Source organism: Pan paniscus, chromosome 1, assembly GCF_029289425.2.
Source record: "Pan paniscus chromosome 1, NHGRI_mPanPan1-v2.0_pri, whole genome shotgun sequence".
In the NCBI taxonomy this organism is placed as follows: domain Eukaryota; kingdom Metazoa; phylum Chordata; class Mammalia; order Primates; family Hominidae; genus Pan; species Pan paniscus.
Window position 1 is genome coordinate 135,265,957 of NC_073249.2, and position 21,273 is coordinate 135,287,229.

Genomic DNA, 21,273 nt, shown 5'->3' on the forward strand with positions numbered 1-21,273 from the left:
GAATCTTGGGAAATTCAAAACAGTTTTCATAAGGAATCTTTCCATAAAGCAAGTAGGGTTTCTCCCTCTTCCTGTAATTCATTTTCATAAAGTAATTTACAGAGTTTGAGACAATAGATAGTTTTTGCTTATCAAAGATAATCTTTGGAGAACCCAGAAGCCTTCACTATAACAAGGTCCAGAAAAGATTGTCCTTGTTATTTTCTGCTGATAATGTGAGCAAAGACATGCTTCCCAAGTGAGAGATAGGGAGGTAGTCTTTCCACTCAGAGGCTTTGTGCTCCTTAGAGTTGTCCTTGACTTTGGGCAAAGTTGTGTTCAGATTCCCCAGAAAAACACTCAGAAGATCTGCTTTGAATTTCTTTATAAAATTATATGTTTGTTGCATTGCACAGGTAACTGCAGAAGACCTAGTATGAATAGATGTTGTAGAACAGGTTAGACCAATTAACTCTTTTCCATTTAGGGGAAGAATCAGCAATGTATGAGGGATGGTGTTACATAAGGGATGTGGCAGATCAGATTTGCTTGCATTTTCTCACACCATCAGGAATACCGAATATCCAGCACTGTTTGAAACCAGCATGGTTAGAACAGGAACTCTTGGATTAGGCTTCATGGACCAGTTTGTGGTCAAAGTACGGGTTTCACGAGAAACTGCATGTGAAAGTTTTTTTAGTTCTGAGTCTTCATCTATTAAGTTCTTCTGCTGAAAGGATGACATCTTAAGACCAGCGGTGTAATTTGTAGTTTAATTAGATGGAGCCATTTTGTTACCATTGTTGCTGTTAGAACTTTCTTACTCTTTTACGATGGGGTTCTTAATCTGGGTTAATGGGTGCCTAACGGGGAGTTCATGGGCCCTGCAATGAATGTAATTCCCTGACATTGTCTGCAAAAGTTTGTGTGATATGGATGTTTTTTGTTTGGTTTGGTTTGGTAAGGAGAGGGTGCATACATGCATTCAGTTCTCAAATGTTCCATGACTCCCAAAGATTTACAAAGAAGCCAGTGGTTTCGAGACTGGTCATTGCTGCTCCTTTGAGCTGCATCCCCTTTGGTTCTACCAGCCTTCACAGCTTGCATGGTCCCAGTGTTCAATTCCTTATTATCAGCCCATAGACAAAGCTGTTAACCTGTATTTTTATGTGTAAATTTGACATAGGATTGATGGTCAACTCTTTAAACTACTGTTTGGATTTCCAAGCTGGAGATTTCTGGATACTCTTTGTATCATTTCTTCATGGGATATTTATTTGCTGTAGTCTGCCTCAGCTCGGCCTTTAGACCATGAGCACTGGAGAGTGTAACCACAAAAAGCTTCAGGATATTCTTATATTTGTAACTGTAGTCTACCCTGAGCTATAATTGATCCTAAGGAGGATTTTCTTTTTCTTTTCTTTTGTCTTTTTTTTTTTTCCCCCAGCCTGGGAGAAACTGAGCAACTTAGCCAGGAATTCTTTGAGATATTGCCGTGTGTTCTCTCTACATTTCTGGAAGCTTTTATACCATGGTTCTTTTGTTAGCTGTTTTGGTTGTCCTTTATCTTCCCTTCAGCAAGATTTACTCAAGCGGGGGAAGCATAGAAAAGACAGGTTGCTGAGGGATTAGGTGAGCAGGCACTTGCAGGACTCATTGTCCCTGCCAAATGATCTTTTAAAGAAACTATTGGGTATTTTTCTTTGAATTTCCCAATTGTAGTGTGAATTCTTCTTTGCCAAATGGCTTTTGGGGCTCTGCCTGGACCCTGTGTGCCAGAGTCAGAGATTCATCTTGGCCAGACACTGCCACATATTGAAGAGGGAGCTGTTTCCAGGAAAGCTCAGAGAGCTGTGGCTCCTAGAAATCTTTCCTTGATTGTATGAGCCAGGCCTCAGCACTTTTGACCATCTGGAAAATTTTGGACCTGAGCACCAATATCTGTCTCATAGATCTTTTTCTTCTCATTTCATGAGCTTTTATAAAAAATTCTTGTTCATTTGAAATACATACTTACTAGTATTTTGTAGTATATATTTTGACCGAAACTTCTGCATATCTATGAGCTCTAAGAAGAATTGTATGCCTGAGGACTGCAAAGAAAATCTTCAGAAGAAGGGTTGGTGCAGCCCCTGCAGATATACATTACTAGTCTTTGCATCATTATGGTACTCAGTAAATAGTCTTGAATAAATAAATAGAGAAACCTTTTACTGATACATGCTATTAGTGAAAGAGTGTTGCTTTGCAGTTTTCAGGTACACTGGAACAAATGATGATTTCATCCCTCCTTCATTCTCCATAGTGTGTGTGTGTCTCTTTGTTCAGTACAGTTTGAATCTTTGCTTCTGCTATTTCTATAGCATCTCTTCTTCTCAGTGGCTATCAATCTGTTTATTTCTAGATGCGGACAGCATCTCCAAAGTGTGCTGTGAGGTAGAGTCTTTACAACCAAGGAGCACATTACTTTGCTGTAGCCGTACTTGACATCACTGTTCATCTAGTACTTTGATTTAGCGCTATGCTTATGCCAAATATAAAAATGATCCTAGCTGTGTGCAGAAATAGCTCATGACAGTTGGAGTGTTGCTTATTTTTGTATTTTTTTGCAAATTAGCCAGCTAAATTCCTTTGAACCTTTTTTTCCCCTTTAGGTAACATATAAATATATGAATTTGCTGTGATAAGTCAATATTTATTGTGTGTGTTTACTTCCCGGCCTTTTGGCTAAGATCAAGTGTATTATCGTGTCTGTGTTAAGCACAGTTTTTTGTTTGCTTGTTTTTGAAACAGAGTCTCACTCTGTAGCCCAGGCTGGAGTGCAGTGGCACGATCTGGGCTCACTGCAACCTCCACTTCCTGGGTTCAAGCAATTCTTGTGTCTCAGCCGCCTGAGTATCAGGTGCCTGCTACTATGCCCGGCTAATTTATTTTTGTATTTTTAGTAGAGACGGGGTTTTTCCATGTTGGCCAGGCTGGTCTCAAACTCCTGGCCTACAGTCCATTTTGGAAATTAAGACATGCATTCTCAAGCTAGTGAACAAGATGATGCAAGTTATTCATAGAATATTTTTGTGGCATTGAAAAGCAGAGAATTAAAACATTATTTTGACATTCGCTGAGTGCTTACCATGTGCTAAAGCCTGGGTTTTGAAAGATAATGAAAGTTTACTGTTTTATTTATCAATGACCTGAGAGCATACTGTGATAAGTGACATTGGTCGTAAGTGGTCCCTACAAAAAAAGGTAGAAGTATGTTGAGATCACAGTGGGCTGGCAGCCATTGGGAAAATGTGAAATAGTCCAGCATTTAGTGCTGTATCCCTGATGGTTGTATAGACACAGATCGTGGATCTAGACCATGTCATCCTCATGAGGATTCTAGCTGAGATGTACTATTATTCCCAGTGCATCATTCAGTCTGTGTCTTTCTAGCCTAAGTCCTTTTTTGTCCTGTCCCTCCCTTATTACTTTATGGTTATCTTTGATGAGTTCACTCTGTTTAAATATGTGATTCTTGGGTCTTGCCTCCCCGCTCTGTATGGAAAGCCAGTATGAGACAGACTGTATGAAAGTATCTAGTCAATATTTCCTTATATATCCCTTTGTTCTCCTATGTTCATATTGCCCTGGGCTCATGTGTGCCAAGAGGACTTTGTTGAGTCCATGGTTTGCAGCTCCATTCACAGGTGCTTTTTGGTGATGTTAATGACAACAGTGATGACCTGCAATAGTCCTTGATCTGCTGTCAAAATTGGCTACAGTTTTTGTATCCATCCCATGGTTTTCTTCCCTGTTTTTTTTTTTTGTTTTTTTTTTTTTTGACAGGGGCTGTATACAATCACTCTTTATTCTGTGTGTCCTCTGTGCTTCATTTCTTTGGAAAAGCCCTTCAAGCTAAAAGCTGAGACAATGAAAGCCCTGGCAGCCTCCCTTGGCAGCCGCTTTCCCTCAGCTTTCAGCACTTTTCTTTGGCAGAACCCATTTCACTTTATAGAGGTTGGAGCTCACCTGGAGGAGAAGAAAGTCATTTCTCTGGAGATCCAGAGGGATGACCCCACCCCAAGGGGATTTTGTTTTCCAAGTTTCACCTTAGTCATTTGACCTATAGCTTAAAGCAGGCCTAAGGGAAGGTAACTTTTGTTCCACCTTTGCTGACTTTTAGAAAGAAAAAATGTGTTCTGTTTATTTGTTCTTTGGCAGGGAGCTAAATCATGCTTTGGTTGAGATTAGTGTGGTTGACTAATATGAAATAGCCATTTTGTAGTAAAAAATGGTCAAATATTGGCAATATCATCTGGTTCAACTTAATGTATCTTATTCATAGAATCTGAGCTAGATTATAGCTTGTTTCTGTTGATAGTGAGTTGCAAAAAAAGTATTCCAGAGGCTGCTCTGAGTGATTTTCATGGAAAGCCAGGGCTAAGATTTCTACCCTCTTTCTGTTGCTTCCTAGGTCACACTTCACCTGAATCCCATCTCCTCAGTCCACATCCACCACAAGTCTGTCGTGTTCCTGCTAAACTCCCCACACCCCCTGGTGTGGCATCTGAAGACAGAGAGACTTGCCACTGGGGTCTCCAGACTGTTTTTGGTAAGTGCTTAAACCTCCCCCAAACTGATCCTTAGCACAAGGACATAATGGTCCTTAAACTTTGCCAAACTTTTCATAAAGGCTTACTTTCATTGAAACAATGCCAGAGTCCAAAGAGTGTTAAATTTGGAGGATGCACTTAGTGATATTTGGATGATGACATAGATAAGCATTCACAGAAAGCAGACACACCCGCCCATCTTCTGTGGGCAGAGGCTGGGGTCTAGTGTGCACATTAGAGCAGGACCTGTCGTCATACTCTGTGTGGCCTGAGCTTTGGTTTCAGCTCTGAAACCCCCCTTGTGGCATCAGGAGCCCTGTAAATATTGTAACTGGCTACCGGCTGTGTGGTCCCTGACCACAAAATGAATATGCACGGACCCATACTATTTGTATATAACACAGGCCTAATTCCTGATATGAGGATCTGTTTGTTGAGAAAGTGACACAGTGAGCTCCAAAATGAAGTCATTTGTATTTTATTAAAAAAACAAGCTGGAACTCAGCTCTTGTAGAAAGATCCAAATATTACCTACTATTTGTAAATCATGTCCCTTTGAGTTTGCCAGAACGTTCAAGTGTGCTGGTCGTGGAGAAATAGATGGGTTGTTTGGATGGAATTTTTTTGGTGTGATATCATGTCTGATGATGAGCAGCACTGCAACTTGGTAGTTGTAACTCACATTGTCTATTACGAGAGCTGCAGGCTAATGTCCTAACTGCGGTGCCTGAGGCCTTAAACCTCTCTTGCCCACAAGCATCCAAAACAAGTGGAGTCCCCAGTTAATAGTTTTCCTCTTGCCTCATGAATAAACTTTGCCCAGTTAATGTCTCTCAATCCAGATCTGTAGTTTCTTTCCCCTGTGTTTGAAGAGTACTTCTAAAAACTCAAAGGTTCTTGTTGAATAATGTAAGAATCCATAGTCAATACAATTATTATAATAAGTACATAAATGAATAAAAGGGAGAAAAGGAAAAGCTCATCTTTATAGTAAAATGCCAACTAGAAAATCTAGAAGGAGCAAAGGAGTTAGAAAATGATCATTTTGCAACCATCATAATAAAAGTTGACCAGGCAAGAATTATCAACAGATGCGAAATCTGGCAGAGATGGAGTTCAGGAAGTAGTATATTTAGATATTCTTAAAATATCTTTCATACAAATTACTTATTAATTACACATAAAAAATAGTGACTGTATACCTTGGGGATATCCCATGATACCTTAACCAGGTGATTAAAATTCATATCAGCAACGTGGGGCAGATGGACGCTGTGTGCCTATAAATGAGAGAGAACACAGCATCACTTTTGTAGTATTTTTGCCAGAAATGCATATAACCTGAATCTAATCATGAAGACACGCTGACAAAACCAAATTGAACGACATTCTATAAGATAACTGGCCTATAATCTTCAAAAGTATCAGTCATGAAAGACAGAGAAAGGCTGGGGAGCCATTCCAGATTAGAGGAGACAAAAAGACAAGACACATGTGATCCTGAGCTGGATCCTGTTGGGTAGGGAGTGGGGCAGCTGCTATAAAAGACATTAGGGGGACAGTGGATTGTATTTTATATAAATAAATTATAATTGAGCCTATAGATTAAAATATTATATCAATGTTATATTCCTTGAATTTGATAATTATGTTGTTTTTATGTAAGAGAATATCCTTAGGAAACATACTTAATACTCTTTAAGATTAAGGGCTAAAAGGTCAGATCATTCAGGAAAAAAACATGTTGTATAGAGAAGAATAAAGCAAATGTGGCAAGGTTTTAAAAACTGATGAATCTAGTTAAAAGGGTATAATAGAGTCCTTTGTACTAGCAACTTTGCCGTAAATTTAAATTAATTTCAAAAGAAAACATTTAAACTCAAAAGGTACATTTACAAGGTGGGCATTACAATAACTTTATTGTAGCCTTTTCTGGGAATTGCAACTCTTATTCTATATTAAAAAGGCCAAAAATCAAAAATCAGTAATTATTTAGTTGTTATTACTAGCACATTTATTTAGTAGCACTTAGGATATTTCAGGTCACTAAATGCTCTAATACTTTAATTCTCACAATAACCTTCTACAGTACCATAGTGTAGATCCTTTCTTATAGATGAAGAACTAAGATTTAGAGAAGTTAAGTAGTGGGCCAAATCACATGTCTAGTTACTTGCAGAGTTGGTACTCAAACCTAGATGGGACCCATTCTACAAGCTGTTATGCTAAACTGTCTGCCTTCGTACTCATAATCACTGTCAGTCTCCTCTAATTAAAGTTACTTGTGATAGTAATACTAATGGCTCTGATCATAAAGTCATATGCACATTTAGCCCTCATACTGTAGAGCTATACTGTCCAATACTATAGGAAATAGCTGTGCGTGGCTACTTAAATTACAGTTCTTCAGTCCTGCTTAGCCACATTTCAGGTGCTTAGTAGCTGTGTGAGGCTAGTGGCTACCACAGTGGGCAGGTTATGGAGGCATTATGAGCAAAGGCAGTGCATGTCCTGGTTTAGATCCAAGCAGTGACCTTGGGCAAATTAATTTCTCTAAGCTGGATTTTTCTCAGGCCCTGCATCATAGGGCTGTTATCTTGAGTAAGTGAGATCACATATAAAATGTTTATAGACATCACCTGCTGTTGCTGCTCTTATTTATTTCTAGTCACAGTAAAGAGCATGTGGGACGGGTGTTGAATTTGCATCTGTAATTATGAAATATCTAGTTTGGCTGGCCCCAGATCAAAAGGGGTTCTGTTTCTCTGGGCTATAGGTCCAGGTGAAAGTGTGGGCTACGTATATCATAGTTGTACTTATTGCTGCCTGGATTCTTTCTTCAGTCTGCCAGTTCATGGGTTTTGACGGAAAGTGTCTTACTCTTAGTTATTAATTTGCTTTAATTTTGCTTAAAATCTGTAAAAACTGCTTCTTGGTCATCAGTTTAGACACTAACAATGAAAGAAGGTGGCCGCTTTAGTAAACAATTGAACATCAACCCCATTTGGATCAATCCCATGTAAGGAGATTGCAGATCAAGTAATGAGCCTAAAATTACCAACACGTGGGAGGCAGCATCAGGAGAAGTCAAGGATTTAAATTCCAGGACACCTGAACTCTGCTTTGTTGTCCAGCAGGCTTCCTTTAGGGAAAACGGTTTTCTTCCCGTCTGCACATTTCTTCTTGGCCTGGAAGAGACGGTGGAACATCTGTTGTTCATTCACGTTCTCACATCAGCAGACAACGAGTGATGCAAGTCCTTGCACAAGCTGGGTCACTCTCCTTGGGCAGGCTTTTCCCTTCCTCTCTGTGGCCTGAAATGAATTTTAGTTTCTCCTCATCTCCTTGATAGCCTTTGCCACAGAGGGTCTGGTGATCAATAGAAATCCAGTAGTGTGTTCTCTTTATCCACTTGTATAGTTAAGAGTTAAAGTTTGGGGATAAGATAACTAAATTATTTTATATAAAGTGTTCATCAAACACTTCAGAGGGCCCACGGGATCTCTGGAAACTCAGGCTTCACCGTTTTCATCACTGTCTTCTCCGAGGTTACCCAGGGAGCCTAAAGGAGCTGTGGAAAGCGCATGGGTCTCTTGACTCTCAGTCCACGACGCATGTATCCTTGCCTGTTTCCTGACATGCTGCTGGATGGTTTGCATTTCTGTCTCAGAGCTGTCTACTGTGTACGTAGAGTTACAGAACTTTTAACTGTTTCTTTTTAAATAGGGCAATGAGAAAAGTTCAAGTAATAGCATCTACTCATTTATCAGGATGACCTTTTTATTCAAATGGACATGTCTGTGTTGTTATGACTGCCCAAATTAAAAAAGGAAAACTTTCATAATTAGTTAGGAGGGCCTTATGCTACCCAGAACATCACAGCCACCCTTGAGGGTGACTGAAAACATACTTTAATACTAGTAATAAAGACATCTGTCTTTTTCTGTCAAATCATTTCAGTCCTTCTCACCCCCTCACAGCACAGGCAAGAAGGGAACATGTCAGGCAGGGAGAAAGTGGGATTTGGTTTTCTCTGCAGGTGCAGCTCCTTTATCTGGTTATTCTGGTTACCTAGGAAATATGAGTGGGATGAAGAATGATGCTTTCAGGCTGAGTTTCAAGTAGTGAATCTTTGAGTGTGAGTCACACACACACGTGATGAAGTTGTCATAATCTTATAGTTTTCCTTTTGCAGGGTGTATGGGTGGCCCAGAGAACAATCAGAAATAAAAATCATCTTACCCTCTCAGTGTGCCATGTTGAAACTGCAAATAATCTCTTAGAAGGATCACATAAGCCTGTTTTTATTTATGCATTCATTTCTACACTGAAAAAAAAAGTAAGATAACTTAACTGGGTGATGATGCCTGAACCTTCAACCTGAATTTGCTAAAATGATTGAGGAGAGCCACAGTCTGAAGTTGTCTTTAAGGACATACTACAATTTAAATACACGGTTTCTAAAGAAAAGACACAAATGGCCAAAAAACACATGAAAAGATGCTCAATATCATGAGTCATTAGGGACATGCTAATGAAAACCACGGTGAGATGCCACTTCACACTAGGATGGCTTTAATAAAAAAGGCGATAACAAGGGTTGTGAAAGCTGTAGGGAAATTGGAACACGCATACATTGCTGGTGGGAATGTAAAATGGTTCTGTGGAAAACTGAGCAAAACACATGTCCCCAAGAACTTGTCCACAAATGTCCAAAGCATCATTATTCACAGTAACCAAAAAGTGGAAACAACCCAAATGTCTATCAACAGATGAATGGATGAAAACAGTGCTATATCCATACAATGGAATATTAGTTAGCCATAAAAAGGATTGAAGTTCTGATACATACCACAACATAGATAGGTCTTGAAAACATTATACTAAGTGAAAGAAGCCAGATGCTAATTGTCACAAGTTGTATGATTCCAATTTATATAAAATGTCCAGAATGGGCAAATCTATAGAAACAGAAAGTAGATTAGTAATTGCCAGGGGCTGATGGGAGGGGAAAATGGGGAATGACTACTAATGATACGAGATTTCTTATGGGAGGTGACAAAAATGTTCTGTAATTACATAGTGGTGAATATACCACACCTTGTGAATATACACAGAAACACTGAATTGTACAGTTTAAAAGGCTGAATATTATGGTATGTGGACTGTATTTCATAAAACTAGTAAGAAAAACTTGCTGCAGCACTTTTTTTTTTTTTTTTTTTTTTGAGGACAGAGTCTCACTCCCTTACTCAGGCTGGAGTGCAGTGGTGCAAACATGCCTCACTGTAGCCTCAACTTTCTGGGCTCAAGCGATCCTCCTGCCTCAGCCTCCCGAGTAGCTGGGACTACAGGTGCATGCCAACATGACCAGCTGATTTTTTTTGGTATTTTTTGTAGAGATGGGGTTTTGCCATATTGTCCAGGCTAATCTCAAACTCCTGGTCTCAAGTGATGCACCCACTTTGGCCTCCCAAAGTGCTGGGTTTATAGGCGCGAGCCACAGTGCTGGGCAGGGACTAGGTTTTTAAATGTATCTTTTTACTTTATTCCATGTACCTGATTTTTTTTTTCTTTTTTTCTTTTTTTTTTGAGAGAGGGTCTGGCTCTGTAGCCCAAGCTAGTTCAGTGGCATGATCTCGGCTCACTGTAACCTCTGCTGCCTGGGCTCAAGCCATCCTCTCACCTCAGCCTCCTGAGTAGCTGGGATTACAGGCATGTACCCCCACACCCAGCTAATTTTTGACTTTTTTTTTTGTAAAGATGGGGTTTCACTTTGTTGCCCAGGCTGGTCTTAAACTCTTGGGCTGAAGCCGTCCACCTGCCTTGGCCTCCCAAAGTACTGGGATTACAGGTGTGAGCCACTATGCCCGGCCTCTAATTTTTTTTTTTTAATCTTGCTTTATTTGTATTCCAAACTTGAGCATTCTCTCCTGCAAGGTCTGTAGACTTGGAGCCCTAGGACAAGCAGACGTTTTCAAGATGAGACCCTAGTGCCTGGCTTTTAATAACCTAAAATACCTAGTCCAGAGGCCTTGGCCAGCTTACTTATGTCAGGCTTAGTCACTTTGCATGCTCATAAGGAAAAAAGGGTATCTAACATTAGAAGTTTCAAGAAATAAGCAGCTTCTTCCAACCTCATTCACTCTCGATATTACTGTGCTGTGATCTATTTTTTTCTAGCCATTTATCATTAAAATCAGAGAGCAAATGTATGTGAATGTGTGTATGTTTGAGTGGGGGATGGGGCATAGAAGGGGATTTTGGTCTTTGAGGTACAATTGCCGGAGCTGGCATATAAAAATAGAGGATGCCCAATTAAAGTTGAATTTCAGATAAATAACAAATCATTTTGTTAGTATGCCCATGTAGTATATGGGACATAACATATACTGAAAAAGTATTCATTGTTTACCTGAAATTCAACTTTAACTGGGTGTCCTGTACTTTATTGGGCAGCTCTACTCGGAGGTAATTCAGGTTTTTGTTTCCAGTTAACACCCTGGCCTGGGTGTTAGGAGGCCTGAGTACTAGTCTTGGCTCTGCCACTAACTAGTTATATACATCATCGGGAAAAAAAATCACTTAACTACTCAGGCCTCGTTTCCTCATTTCTAAAATGAGGGGATCGTACTAGCTCATCTCTAAAGTTCCTCCCAGCTTTTAAACTCTGTGATTCTTTGATAGTATGACTGCTAGATGTTATATCCCAATTTAATTTGGAACAGAAACTGGCAAATTGAGCATTGCCTCTTCAGCAAATCCAAGTAAATATCAAGGCAGGGCAGTTGCAATAAATGACAGAAACTAAACTCTATGCTATTAGCTTTGGATTAAAAACAAATCAAAACTTAATCCTAATGAAAAATGTAAATTAATAAATTTAAAACCAGTTTTGTATTTTCAAGAAGCGGGGAGGGATGGGTGAAGAAGCTGGAGCTGCCAACATGTAGTTTATTCCTTTTACTTAAACTAGAGGCATTAAAAAAAAAAAAGGTCCAAATATTTTGGGCCTCTGCCACCAAACCACAGGCAGTTCTCTGGTCTGCACTGGAGTTTGGATGACTGACAAGACTCAGTGAAAAACAAGTGCTATTTGTTTTCCTGTGCCTAGTATTTAACTGGAAATCAGAAGGCTAAATTTCCAATCAGTTGCTAAATAGCCCCAGATGTGTGCTCAGTGCAGCACTAGGAAGGGACACGCACAGCCCATACCACCGTGCATGTCCAGCTGTTACCTTTTCATGAAGCCAAGTGATGTGTAACTGAGGGTTGTAGTGTCTGTCCAAAAATGCCCTAAGAATAACTCAGACATTCAAGTTTGCTTGTGGAGAAGGGAACTTTTTTTAAAAAAAATTCTGTATTCTATTGGGTTACATTAAAAAATCTGGAAATAATTTTTTTCTTTGCTAATTTCCTTCTTTCCCTTCTTTGGCAGTTCCCCCACCCCCATGTTTAGAAAAAAACACAGAATTAGCATACCGGGTATGATGGTTTATGTATGTGCTTGTTCATTCATCCAACACACAGTTTTTAGTGCCTGACTGTGAACTGTGCTAGCTGTGGAGGATCTAGGGAAAACTGGGGTGAATTGCCTGTCGTCAGGGAGCTTCCCATTGTGTGGGAGAGCTGATTGAAAAATTGAGAATTGCAGTTTAGTGTGCTAAGTACTATTACACTAAATAATAGTGAAAATTGGAGAAGATGAGAATAGTAGAAATTGGAGAAAATGAGAATTCTCTTCTTCCAAATGCAATCAAGGCAGCTTCCTGCATGAGGTTGGCTCTGGAGAACAGCATGTGGCAAATGGGTCAAGGTTGCAGACACAAACACAGCTCTTGGCTCGGCCAGAAGCATTACCCCTGTATTCCAGGGACCCGGATATACCAGTTTGTGTTTTGCAGTGAGATCTTTCCCCAGATAAATTCTCTCTTGAAGGGAGATTAAATAACTAAATGTTTCAAGATTGCTGGTGGTTCTTCTTCTTTTTTTAAATGTCTCTTGTGGAATGACTCATTGTGTCCTGTGGGATATTCCAAGTGGTTGTGTACCATGCATTTTTATTCCGGAGTCTGCTCATCTGTTGGTTTTGTGGCTTGTCCTTAAGGGCCTTAATTATATGGGTCTTGATCCTCTCATGAACTAGGGTCAGTCAACTACCCTAGTTCAAACAACTCATTCCTGTTTCCTAGGAATAGGAGTTTTTGGCCCTATTGTGGCCATTGAGCTCTTCCTAAATGTCACTATGGCAATTAGAACATTGGAAAGAGCCCAGTTTCAACTGGTAAACCTGGTCCAGAAGGGGTTTTTGAAAGACTCCCTGGGATTTATTCTAACTTGCTAGGTTAAGGCTGGTGAATGTTGTGAGTGAGTGAATGGCCCGTGGCCCCTGGGAGATTTGCCTGGGTGTATTTTTCCTGAGGAAGACATACTGTCCAGGAGGGTTCACGCAAGTGTAGACTTTTCCTGGCTCTGGCTGGACTTGTGTCATGTCTGTGTGCAGGCATGGGTTGCAGCCCTGTGAAGGCTTTGCTTTCATTCAACAAATTGAGGTCAAATAAACTCACTTTCACTGAGGAGGCAAGGTTGGTGTTTCTTCGTGTGGAGTCCCATAACGTCTTTTAAGGCTTTATTGTCTAAGGCTAATCTGGTAATCAGATGCATCTGCCCTTCCCAAGTGTTGGGCAATTGTATCAAATGTCACATCTCTGGTGCCCTTTGTCGACGTGGTGGCCAGCCTCCAGAGAGCTGTTCGGTAGAAAAAGTGACTGTTTTGTTAAGGGAGGTTGCAGAATATTTTATTTCCATGTAATAGGAGGGGAAAGAAACCCCAACTGTCTACCAGGAGACTCTGGGAGGCTGACTTGAAGTCTGTGGCTGTGCCTTGTTCCGCTCATAAATTATAGACAGTGATGCCTTTGGTAAGGGTTCTCCACAGGTGACCCACACTCTCCATCTCAGAAAGCAACTCCGGGATGGTCCAACTCCTTCCTGGACACAGGTTGTTGGGTTTATTTGAGGCAAATTGGTTCTTGCACCTCGAGTCCACATTATCTAACTCTAGCTTGGAAGCTACTTCTGATTTCGCAGGGGAGGAAGGAGTCCCTTTAGCCTTCTAATTTCTGTGTCTAGGATAGAATTTGCTTTTCTCAAGATCTGCTTTTGCCTTTTGTTCCTAACACTGTATCCTTAGATGACCCAGGGGCTTTGTTGCAACTGTGGGTCCTTAATGCCACTGTGCTAGGGAGTCACCATTGGTTTGCCTCTGCCTTGTCCCACTGAGGTGGTGAATGACACAATGTATACCTGGAAATCAGGGGGTCATCCGTCTGCCACCTCTAGCAAAAGTCTCACAGTCCATTTGATCTCTGGCCTTTCCATCTTTATCACGGAGAGCCTGTTCTTGAGATTCTATTGGTTCTGGGTGATACAGATGGCAGGGTGATGTTCAGAGCTGCTGTTTGGAGCCAAGCCTGCCCCAATCCATTAAAACAGGGTTTTTATATCCTTTTCTTGCAGTTTGTATAAGAAGGCTATGGTCCTGCCGTAGTGAGGAATGACTCGTGGCCTGTCAACCTCAGCATCTGTCAGACAAATCTCATGGCCCAATGTGAGGATACATACACACATATGTGTATGTTTAACAAGCACTTCTAGTGTGTGCCATGTGTGAGGTACTCTTCTGAGTACTTACATGTATGAGCTTAGTCTTCATAGTAAGCCTGTGAAGTAGGTGCTTTTGTTGTCTTTGTTTTAAGATGAGGAAACTGAGACAAAGAGGTTAACATGTACCTGGTCCCATAGCTAGTAAACGGGGGCTCTAACCCAGGGACAGTGCTTAGTAAGTACTCAGTAAATGTTAGCAATAATAATAATAATAATAATAATAATAATACTTTCCAGAATGGTAAATGGGGACCTCATTGGGAACAGTCACACTGCTGACTCGAGGGCATGACTATGATTTTATCTCTAACTCTGGCCTCCAGTCTGGAGCCACTCATGACTGTTCCAAGAACAGGGCTTCAGAATTGAACCCATAGAGCCAAATCAGGGCATCGCATCAGGTGAGCAAACTTCTTGTTTCAGCAAAGTGTTTTATGCATGACTTATTTCAGTACTGGGATCTAGATCATATCAGTATTTCACTTGAATAAAGATTTTAAAACTGTTTCTTGACCCCTTTCCCAAGAGCTTTCCCTCTGTGGTCCCAGTTGGAGCGTTTCTGGATCAGCTCCACCAGGATGCCCTAATATATACATCTATCCTGAACCCTGTGGGGACCGTTTGTTAATTGATGCTAAATATGTGCAGTTCAACTTTCTTTGCTTTGACCTAGGAGACCACCTTGATCATCTTCAGAGACTTCAATGTAGACTGCAAAATGGGTGTGGCCTGCTTAAGAGGGCTCTGCCTTTGCTTCAGAGCTAATTTTAGGAAGCTCAAAGGAGGCTCCAACCACAGTTATTTTGGGCTAGAGGCCTCACCTCCATTCTTGCCCTCCAAGGAAATACCCTTTAGAACTTTTTTTCCCAAACTGTTGTTAGGTCTGTGGTTCCTGGGCCAGAATATGCAGCTCTGTTTCTCCTAGGGCTTGCACCAGCCATTCCCAGGAGCTATCAGTCAACATTTTTCTAGAGAAACAGAACCAGTCGGGGATATATATATGAAGAGATTTATTACAAAGAATTGGCTTATGCCATTGTGGGGACAGGCAGGGCAATCAAAGTCCGTAGGGAGGCCTTCAGGAAGGGCAGCTCAGGCATGAGCGGAAGCCGCTGTCCACAGGTGGAATTTTTTCTTCCTCAGGGAAGCCTTGGGTGTGCTCTTAATGGCTTTCAATGGATTGAATCAGGCCCACCCAGATTATCTGATACAATCTTCCTTCCTTAGTGCCACCTGATTATGGAGTTTAATTGCGTCTACAAAATACCTCACAGCAACGTGTAGATGAGTGTTTGATTGCATAGCTGGGGAAGATGGCCTAGATACGTTGACATATAAAACTGACCATCACAGAAATTTTTAAGATCCTTGAACAATTTGTTGTTGTTTACTCTAACTTGACTTCTAGCCAAGTAATTATTTCGTTTCTTTAACTGTTTCATTTCTATTTCTGTCTGTCCCTTCCATTCCGTTCCTCTCCACTCTGACCAGCACAGCTCCTGAGATTGCTGGGGAAGAGGGGACAGAGAGGGAAATAACCCACCAGGAGAATCTCTGCAAGCAGCAGTGAAGGGTGGGAGCCCCCTGCTTTGCCTCACTGCTTTTCCTTTTCACTCTCCTCTAAGCCTGGAGAATGTTCCTCTGTATTTGCCTACCCAGACTTGGTAGAAAGCTTGCCCTAAGACACCCAGGTCTTTGCTGATCTGTGAGCCAGTCAGTTCCCTCACCAACGGGAGATGACCTTTCCAGGCAGAGTGTCCACCTTCCCACAGTGGAAAGAGCATCATTTTTGGAGTCCAGCAGACAGTTTGAATCTGCACTCATTTCTTGCTAAAGGTGTGTAATCTGGCACTTTATCTAATTGCTCAGAGCCCCAGTTTTTTCCACTATCAGGTATGAGGATTCAGAATCCATGTGACATGCACTTAGGAAGTGTGCAGCCTGAGCTTTTGTGATTAATATCATATTTCCTAGTGTTTTATTAACATGAGGCTGAGGGATGTGCGTGTCTACCCTACACTACTGATTTCTGAGCCTGGTAGCTGACTCTTCCACAGCGATGGAATAGAAAGAGCTCTAGAGTGAGAAACCAGGTCTTTGGTTCTATTGTCAACCCTGTTGTCTGCCAGCTGTGTGCCTTGGGTAGATCCTTTAGCTTCTGTGAGCTTCAATTTCCTTCTCTATAAAATGGAGTTGAGATTATCAGCCTTGAGGAAAAAAAAACTCTATAAAGAGAATTCTAGGAACATGTTTGGAGCCAGGCATTTGTAAAAATCAGTTTTTGCTCTTGAACTTGACTTGGCTGATTGGATGTAACTTAGAAGAAAAAAAAAGAGAGTCTTCCCTCCTGTGGGGTTCTCCAGGAGCACATTTGGAGGACAAAATTAGATAAAGGAATATGGCAAGTAATAGTAATGATACCAACATTTTATTTTTTTTCGTGAAAAACATCATTTAGATTGAAATGCACTTTGAATTTGGGGGTAAGCTCTTCCATCAGGCTAACATTGGCAGATGAGGAAGGGTAAAGTTAGGAGTCTGAAGAATTTTTTGTAAAGCTGGACAGGATTCCTGTGTGGCCTGGGACTCTACTTTGGAAAACTATATTAGAAAGCAGCTTGTGCTTCATCAGTTTGGTAACTTGTGGGGACTTAGTTTGTTTTTTAGATGGAAAGACATCTTTTGCTTCTCTTTGTGTATATACACACTCACATGTACTGTTGTTCTGATAACGTTTCCATGGGAGATGAGAGTATTGCTTTTGTACTGGCTCATGTTCAAGTTTGTGCATGTTTGTGTTTGGAGGGCAGCATCTCAGAGCTTTCCTCTTGGACGTGTGTAAACATGCAGGGTGTTAAGAACATGGGGCGGTTTCAGTCATTTAGGTTTTTTTTATATTTCAGCAAAAATTAAGAACAGGATGATCATCATGAATGTTTTGAGAAAAAGTAATAGTCAAATATGTTTTAAGTCATTTTATTGGAAGAAAGTAATCTGGTTTGGGGTACTAAATAAAATCACCCAAGAATTTTTAAATGGCTGCATGGATTTGTGTTTCATGAATGCCTGATTGGCAGATACCATCATCACATGGCTCATGAATATGTAGCTTTGCAAATTATGAACCTAGGTTCACAGGCATGGAAGTTATTATTTCTTTGAAATGAAGCTTTTTTAAAAGGCATTGAGTCATGATATATGTTAATAGAAAACATGTTTCGGATTGCATTTCACATCACATGGCTTCAGAGGAAATAGGCAAGTGGGGTCCTCCCAGGAATTGGGTAGGGAGAACGTGTGATTTTCTTCTTTTAGAATGCAGGGTTCAGTCTTCATTTGGAAGGTAAATATTTCAGTGCTGTTCCAGTATGTTTGTTTTTGCTGGACTTTGTGTGTCCAAAATACATAAAAGCATAATCTTTGTAATGCCTTTCTGTGTGGGGGCTGTGATGAGTTCTAGGGCCAATCTGTAGATCCCACTTAAACCTTAACTGAGATTCTTGAGGAATACCTATTCTCCTTTACCGTGTGTCTTTTCCCCCTGGAATTGAGCCAGCAAGTTCTTGGCATGGCAGGTGTTTCTGAAATATCAGTGTGTTTTTCTTTGCTTTCTTTGTTTTCCTTGTTTTGCTCTTTCTATTTTCCTAAGCAGGCAACTCCAAAAAGAGATTTGTTTGTGCAGGAGTCAGGAAAAGGGAAGAGGAATACTGAAAGCTGGGAGTAGGGCAGGACAGAAGAGGGGGAGGAGTCTATTTTCATTGTGTAAGTGTTGAACTTCCACCAATGCCAAAGTCACGGACATGTGTGCAGTTGGATGTGCGAGTTAGAGCAGCCCCAAGGGCCTGTAACCTGAATAGCAGGCACTCACCCAGCTGATAACTCAAGTTCCAAATGGACCACAGCTGAGTTGTAGGGGATGTGTGTGTGTGTGTGTACGCGTGCGTTTGAGATTCCTGGAACAGATTTCCTCTGAGATCTCAACAGGCTTTTTCATTATCATTGGGGAGCTATGGTTTCTCTTATTTCACAAGGCCCATTTCTTCCTTTTGAGATGTGCAAGGAGATGACTCCATCCATGACTTGGCTTTACACTCTCCCTCTTGGCTTTTTATCATCAGTGCAGAGGAGAGATTCTTGCTCGTTCTTCAAACAATCTCATTCGAGCTTTATAAAGATTATTGGAGTTTAAATAATATTCATATCTATGGCCTAGAACAATGTTCCTCAAGTATGCGTCAGAATCATGAGTGGTAGAGGGAGGATTATAATGTAGTTTCCTACATTTCTACCTCCCACCACCCTGGAGTCTGCATTTTAACGTACTTCTGTCTGAGGATCAGACTTTGGGAAGCGTTGGGCTTGAGATGTTTTCTTGACATTGATTTATGTTGAGACCAGACCAAGAAGCAGGTGGATGGACATGATCAGTTCATAAACATGTTCCTTTCTTAGGGTCATATTGGAGGAGGCTCTAGAGAAGCACTGTCCAATAGAAATATAATGCCAACAATATATGTAATTTTAAGTCTTCTATTGGTGCATTTAAAAAGTAAAAGAAGGCTGAGTGGCTGGGCATGGCTCCTCGTGCCTGTAATCCCAGCACTTTGGGAGGCCGGGGTGGGCAGATCACCTGAGGTCAGGAGTTCGAGACCAGCCTGCCCAACATGGTGAAACCCCATATCTACTAAAAATACAAAAAATTAGCCGGGCATGGTGGCAGGTGCATGTAATCCCAGCTACTCGGGAGGCTGAGGCAGGAGAATCGCTTGAACCTGGGAGGCAGAGACTGCAGTGAGCTGAGATCGTGCCACTGCACTCCAGCCTGGGTGATGAGCGAAACTCCGTCTCAAAAAAAAAAAAAAGTAAGTAAAATTAATATTAATGACACTTTGTTTAACCCAGTAGATCCAAAATAATATCACTTAAACTTGTAATCAGTCAATAAAAATTAATGAGATAGTGATTTTTCTTGTGCTAAGTGGTGTGCATTTTACATTTATATAACACAGGTCAATTTAACCAGCAACATTTCAGGTTCAGGTACTTGATGGTGCCATGTGGCCAGTGGACACTACATTGGATAACAGCTGTAGAGCAATGGTGCCTTCGCTAACCCCCTGGCAGACACGTGGTTGCTCATGGCATTTGTTCCCATTTCTCCACTGCTCCTGAATATGACCTCAGAATCCTTCTCGGCACAGAACCTTAGGCAGGCACTGCCAGTTAATTGGACATCAAGATTTGTTTTATTTCTCAAACAAATACTTAACAAGTATCTTTTTTGTACCCAACACTTGGGGTATACCCATGGACAATGCACACTAAGATCCCAGCCTCTGAAGGAACCTTCTAGTGGAAGGAGTTGGGCAATAAGCATATTATATGGCATTTTAGAAGGTGACAAGTACTGTAGAAATAAAATGTAAAGTGAGTCTGGGAAAATCAGAATTCCTAGAGTGGGGCTGGGTGGTGGGGTTGTAAATTTAAATGGGCCCATTGAGAAGATAACATTTGAATAGACTTGAAGGAGGTTGAGGTGAAACTTAAGATGAGACTTAATATCCACTTTTGATCTAGGGTGGCCTGAAGTTTCCTCAAGACTTCATCTGGGAGCATTCTTTTTGGGGTAGGGGTCAAGGAGGCAGGAGGATGGGGATAGGGCAGTGTGGCACTATCCACAGCAAGTTCCTCTCCTCACCACTGAAGACTAAACCAACGTTGGGGAGGCCCAGAGAGAGACTACAATGCAACCTGCCAGGCGGTGAGTCAGCTGATGTGCTAAGTGCTAAAGCAAAGAACCTCAGTGCCAGGAAAATGGTGTCTGTGCTCATTAGCTGGGACTTGGGCACTTCACTCAGGCTTAGGAGATCAACCTTGAGGCTTCCATGGATCCGCTGAGGACTTTAAGAGTTAAAGCTTAAAGACAGGTGTGGAAACAAAGGGCTGGTTGCCTCTTTGGCTTTTTTCATGTAGTTTTGGATGAGGTTGTTGAACCTGATCCAGAAAAAATAATAAACTTGGCTGTGGTTGCCTAGCCGTAAGTTCTTATAATAAAACTCCCAGCAATTGGCAGATAGAGTAATGTTCTGCTCTTTAAAAAAGTCTGGTAGCATAACCTGAATTTCAAATACAAATGTTGTGCATGGTTCAAGTAGGGAGGAGCATTCAGGAGAGTCCAGGGTGCATCTCAGCATCCCAGGATTTGTTTGACTGTAAAGTGCTTCATGGTTCCCCTTCAACAAACCTTTACTAGGAATTGGGACCCTTGGAGCCCAGTGCTCTGTTCATTCCCACAGGAAGACATTTGTCATGTCAGGGAATGTTAGAGGATTGGGTTTTAATTAGCAAGCAGGAGGAAAGTTCATTGGGTTGTGGGGAAGACATGGAATTACTAAATATGCTTTAATAATTGGTTTTTAGGTGGAGTTATTAGGTGAAAAATCAAATCATTAGCTTTAAAGCTTGGCCAAAAGCTCATTTCCTGGGCAGTAAGGGAAGCGATGAGTTTGGGTAATGGGAATGAATCAATTATGGTGTGTCTTTTCCTGTAGGTAACAACATTGAGCTTTCATTCAACAAGCAATTATTGGGTCCTTGCTTCATGCCCAGCACTATGCCAGGCCCAAGGGATTCAGAATGAACAAGGTTTTTTCTTGGCCCTCGAGGTGTTGCTCTTTGTCAAATGAGGGTGGCAGGTATGCTGATAAATAGTTGCAGTCCATGTGAGAGAGGGATGGACTAAAGGTCTGTACAGTCACTTGTGTGCAGCTCATTGTGAGGAGAGTAGGGAGCCTGGGAGGCTTCACAGAGCAGGTGATACTCCTGGGAGGACACAGAATGGTTTGCCATGGGAGCAAGGTAGGATAGACGGGTTCAGGCAGGGTGCAGGGTGTAAAAAGACCCAGGAGTGTGTGGCAGCATGATGTGTTCTACAACTGTGAGTAGTTCTTGGGTATGTGGGAGGGTGGCCTGAGATGAGGGCGGGCAGAGGCACTTCAGTCATGCGCCATGTTAAGATGCTTAGGTGCCATTC

General features: G+C 41.3%; 1 protein-coding gene across 4 annotated transcripts in view; it reads left to right on the forward strand.

The window, feature by feature from the left end:
* The window catches only part of TGFBR3 (transforming growth factor beta receptor 3), a 202,099-nt gene that overhangs the window by 119,297 nt on the left and 61,529 nt on the right, over positions 1–21,273 (forward strand). For all 4 annotated transcript variants that reach the window (XM_034931010.3, XM_034931015.3, XM_063606912.1 and 1 more), the window contains exon 4: positions 4,436–4,573. In XM_034931010.3, coding sequence (XP_034786901.1) covers positions 4,436–4,573 — 138 coding nt within the window. The remainder of the gene's footprint in view (positions 1–4,435; positions 4,574–21,273) is intronic.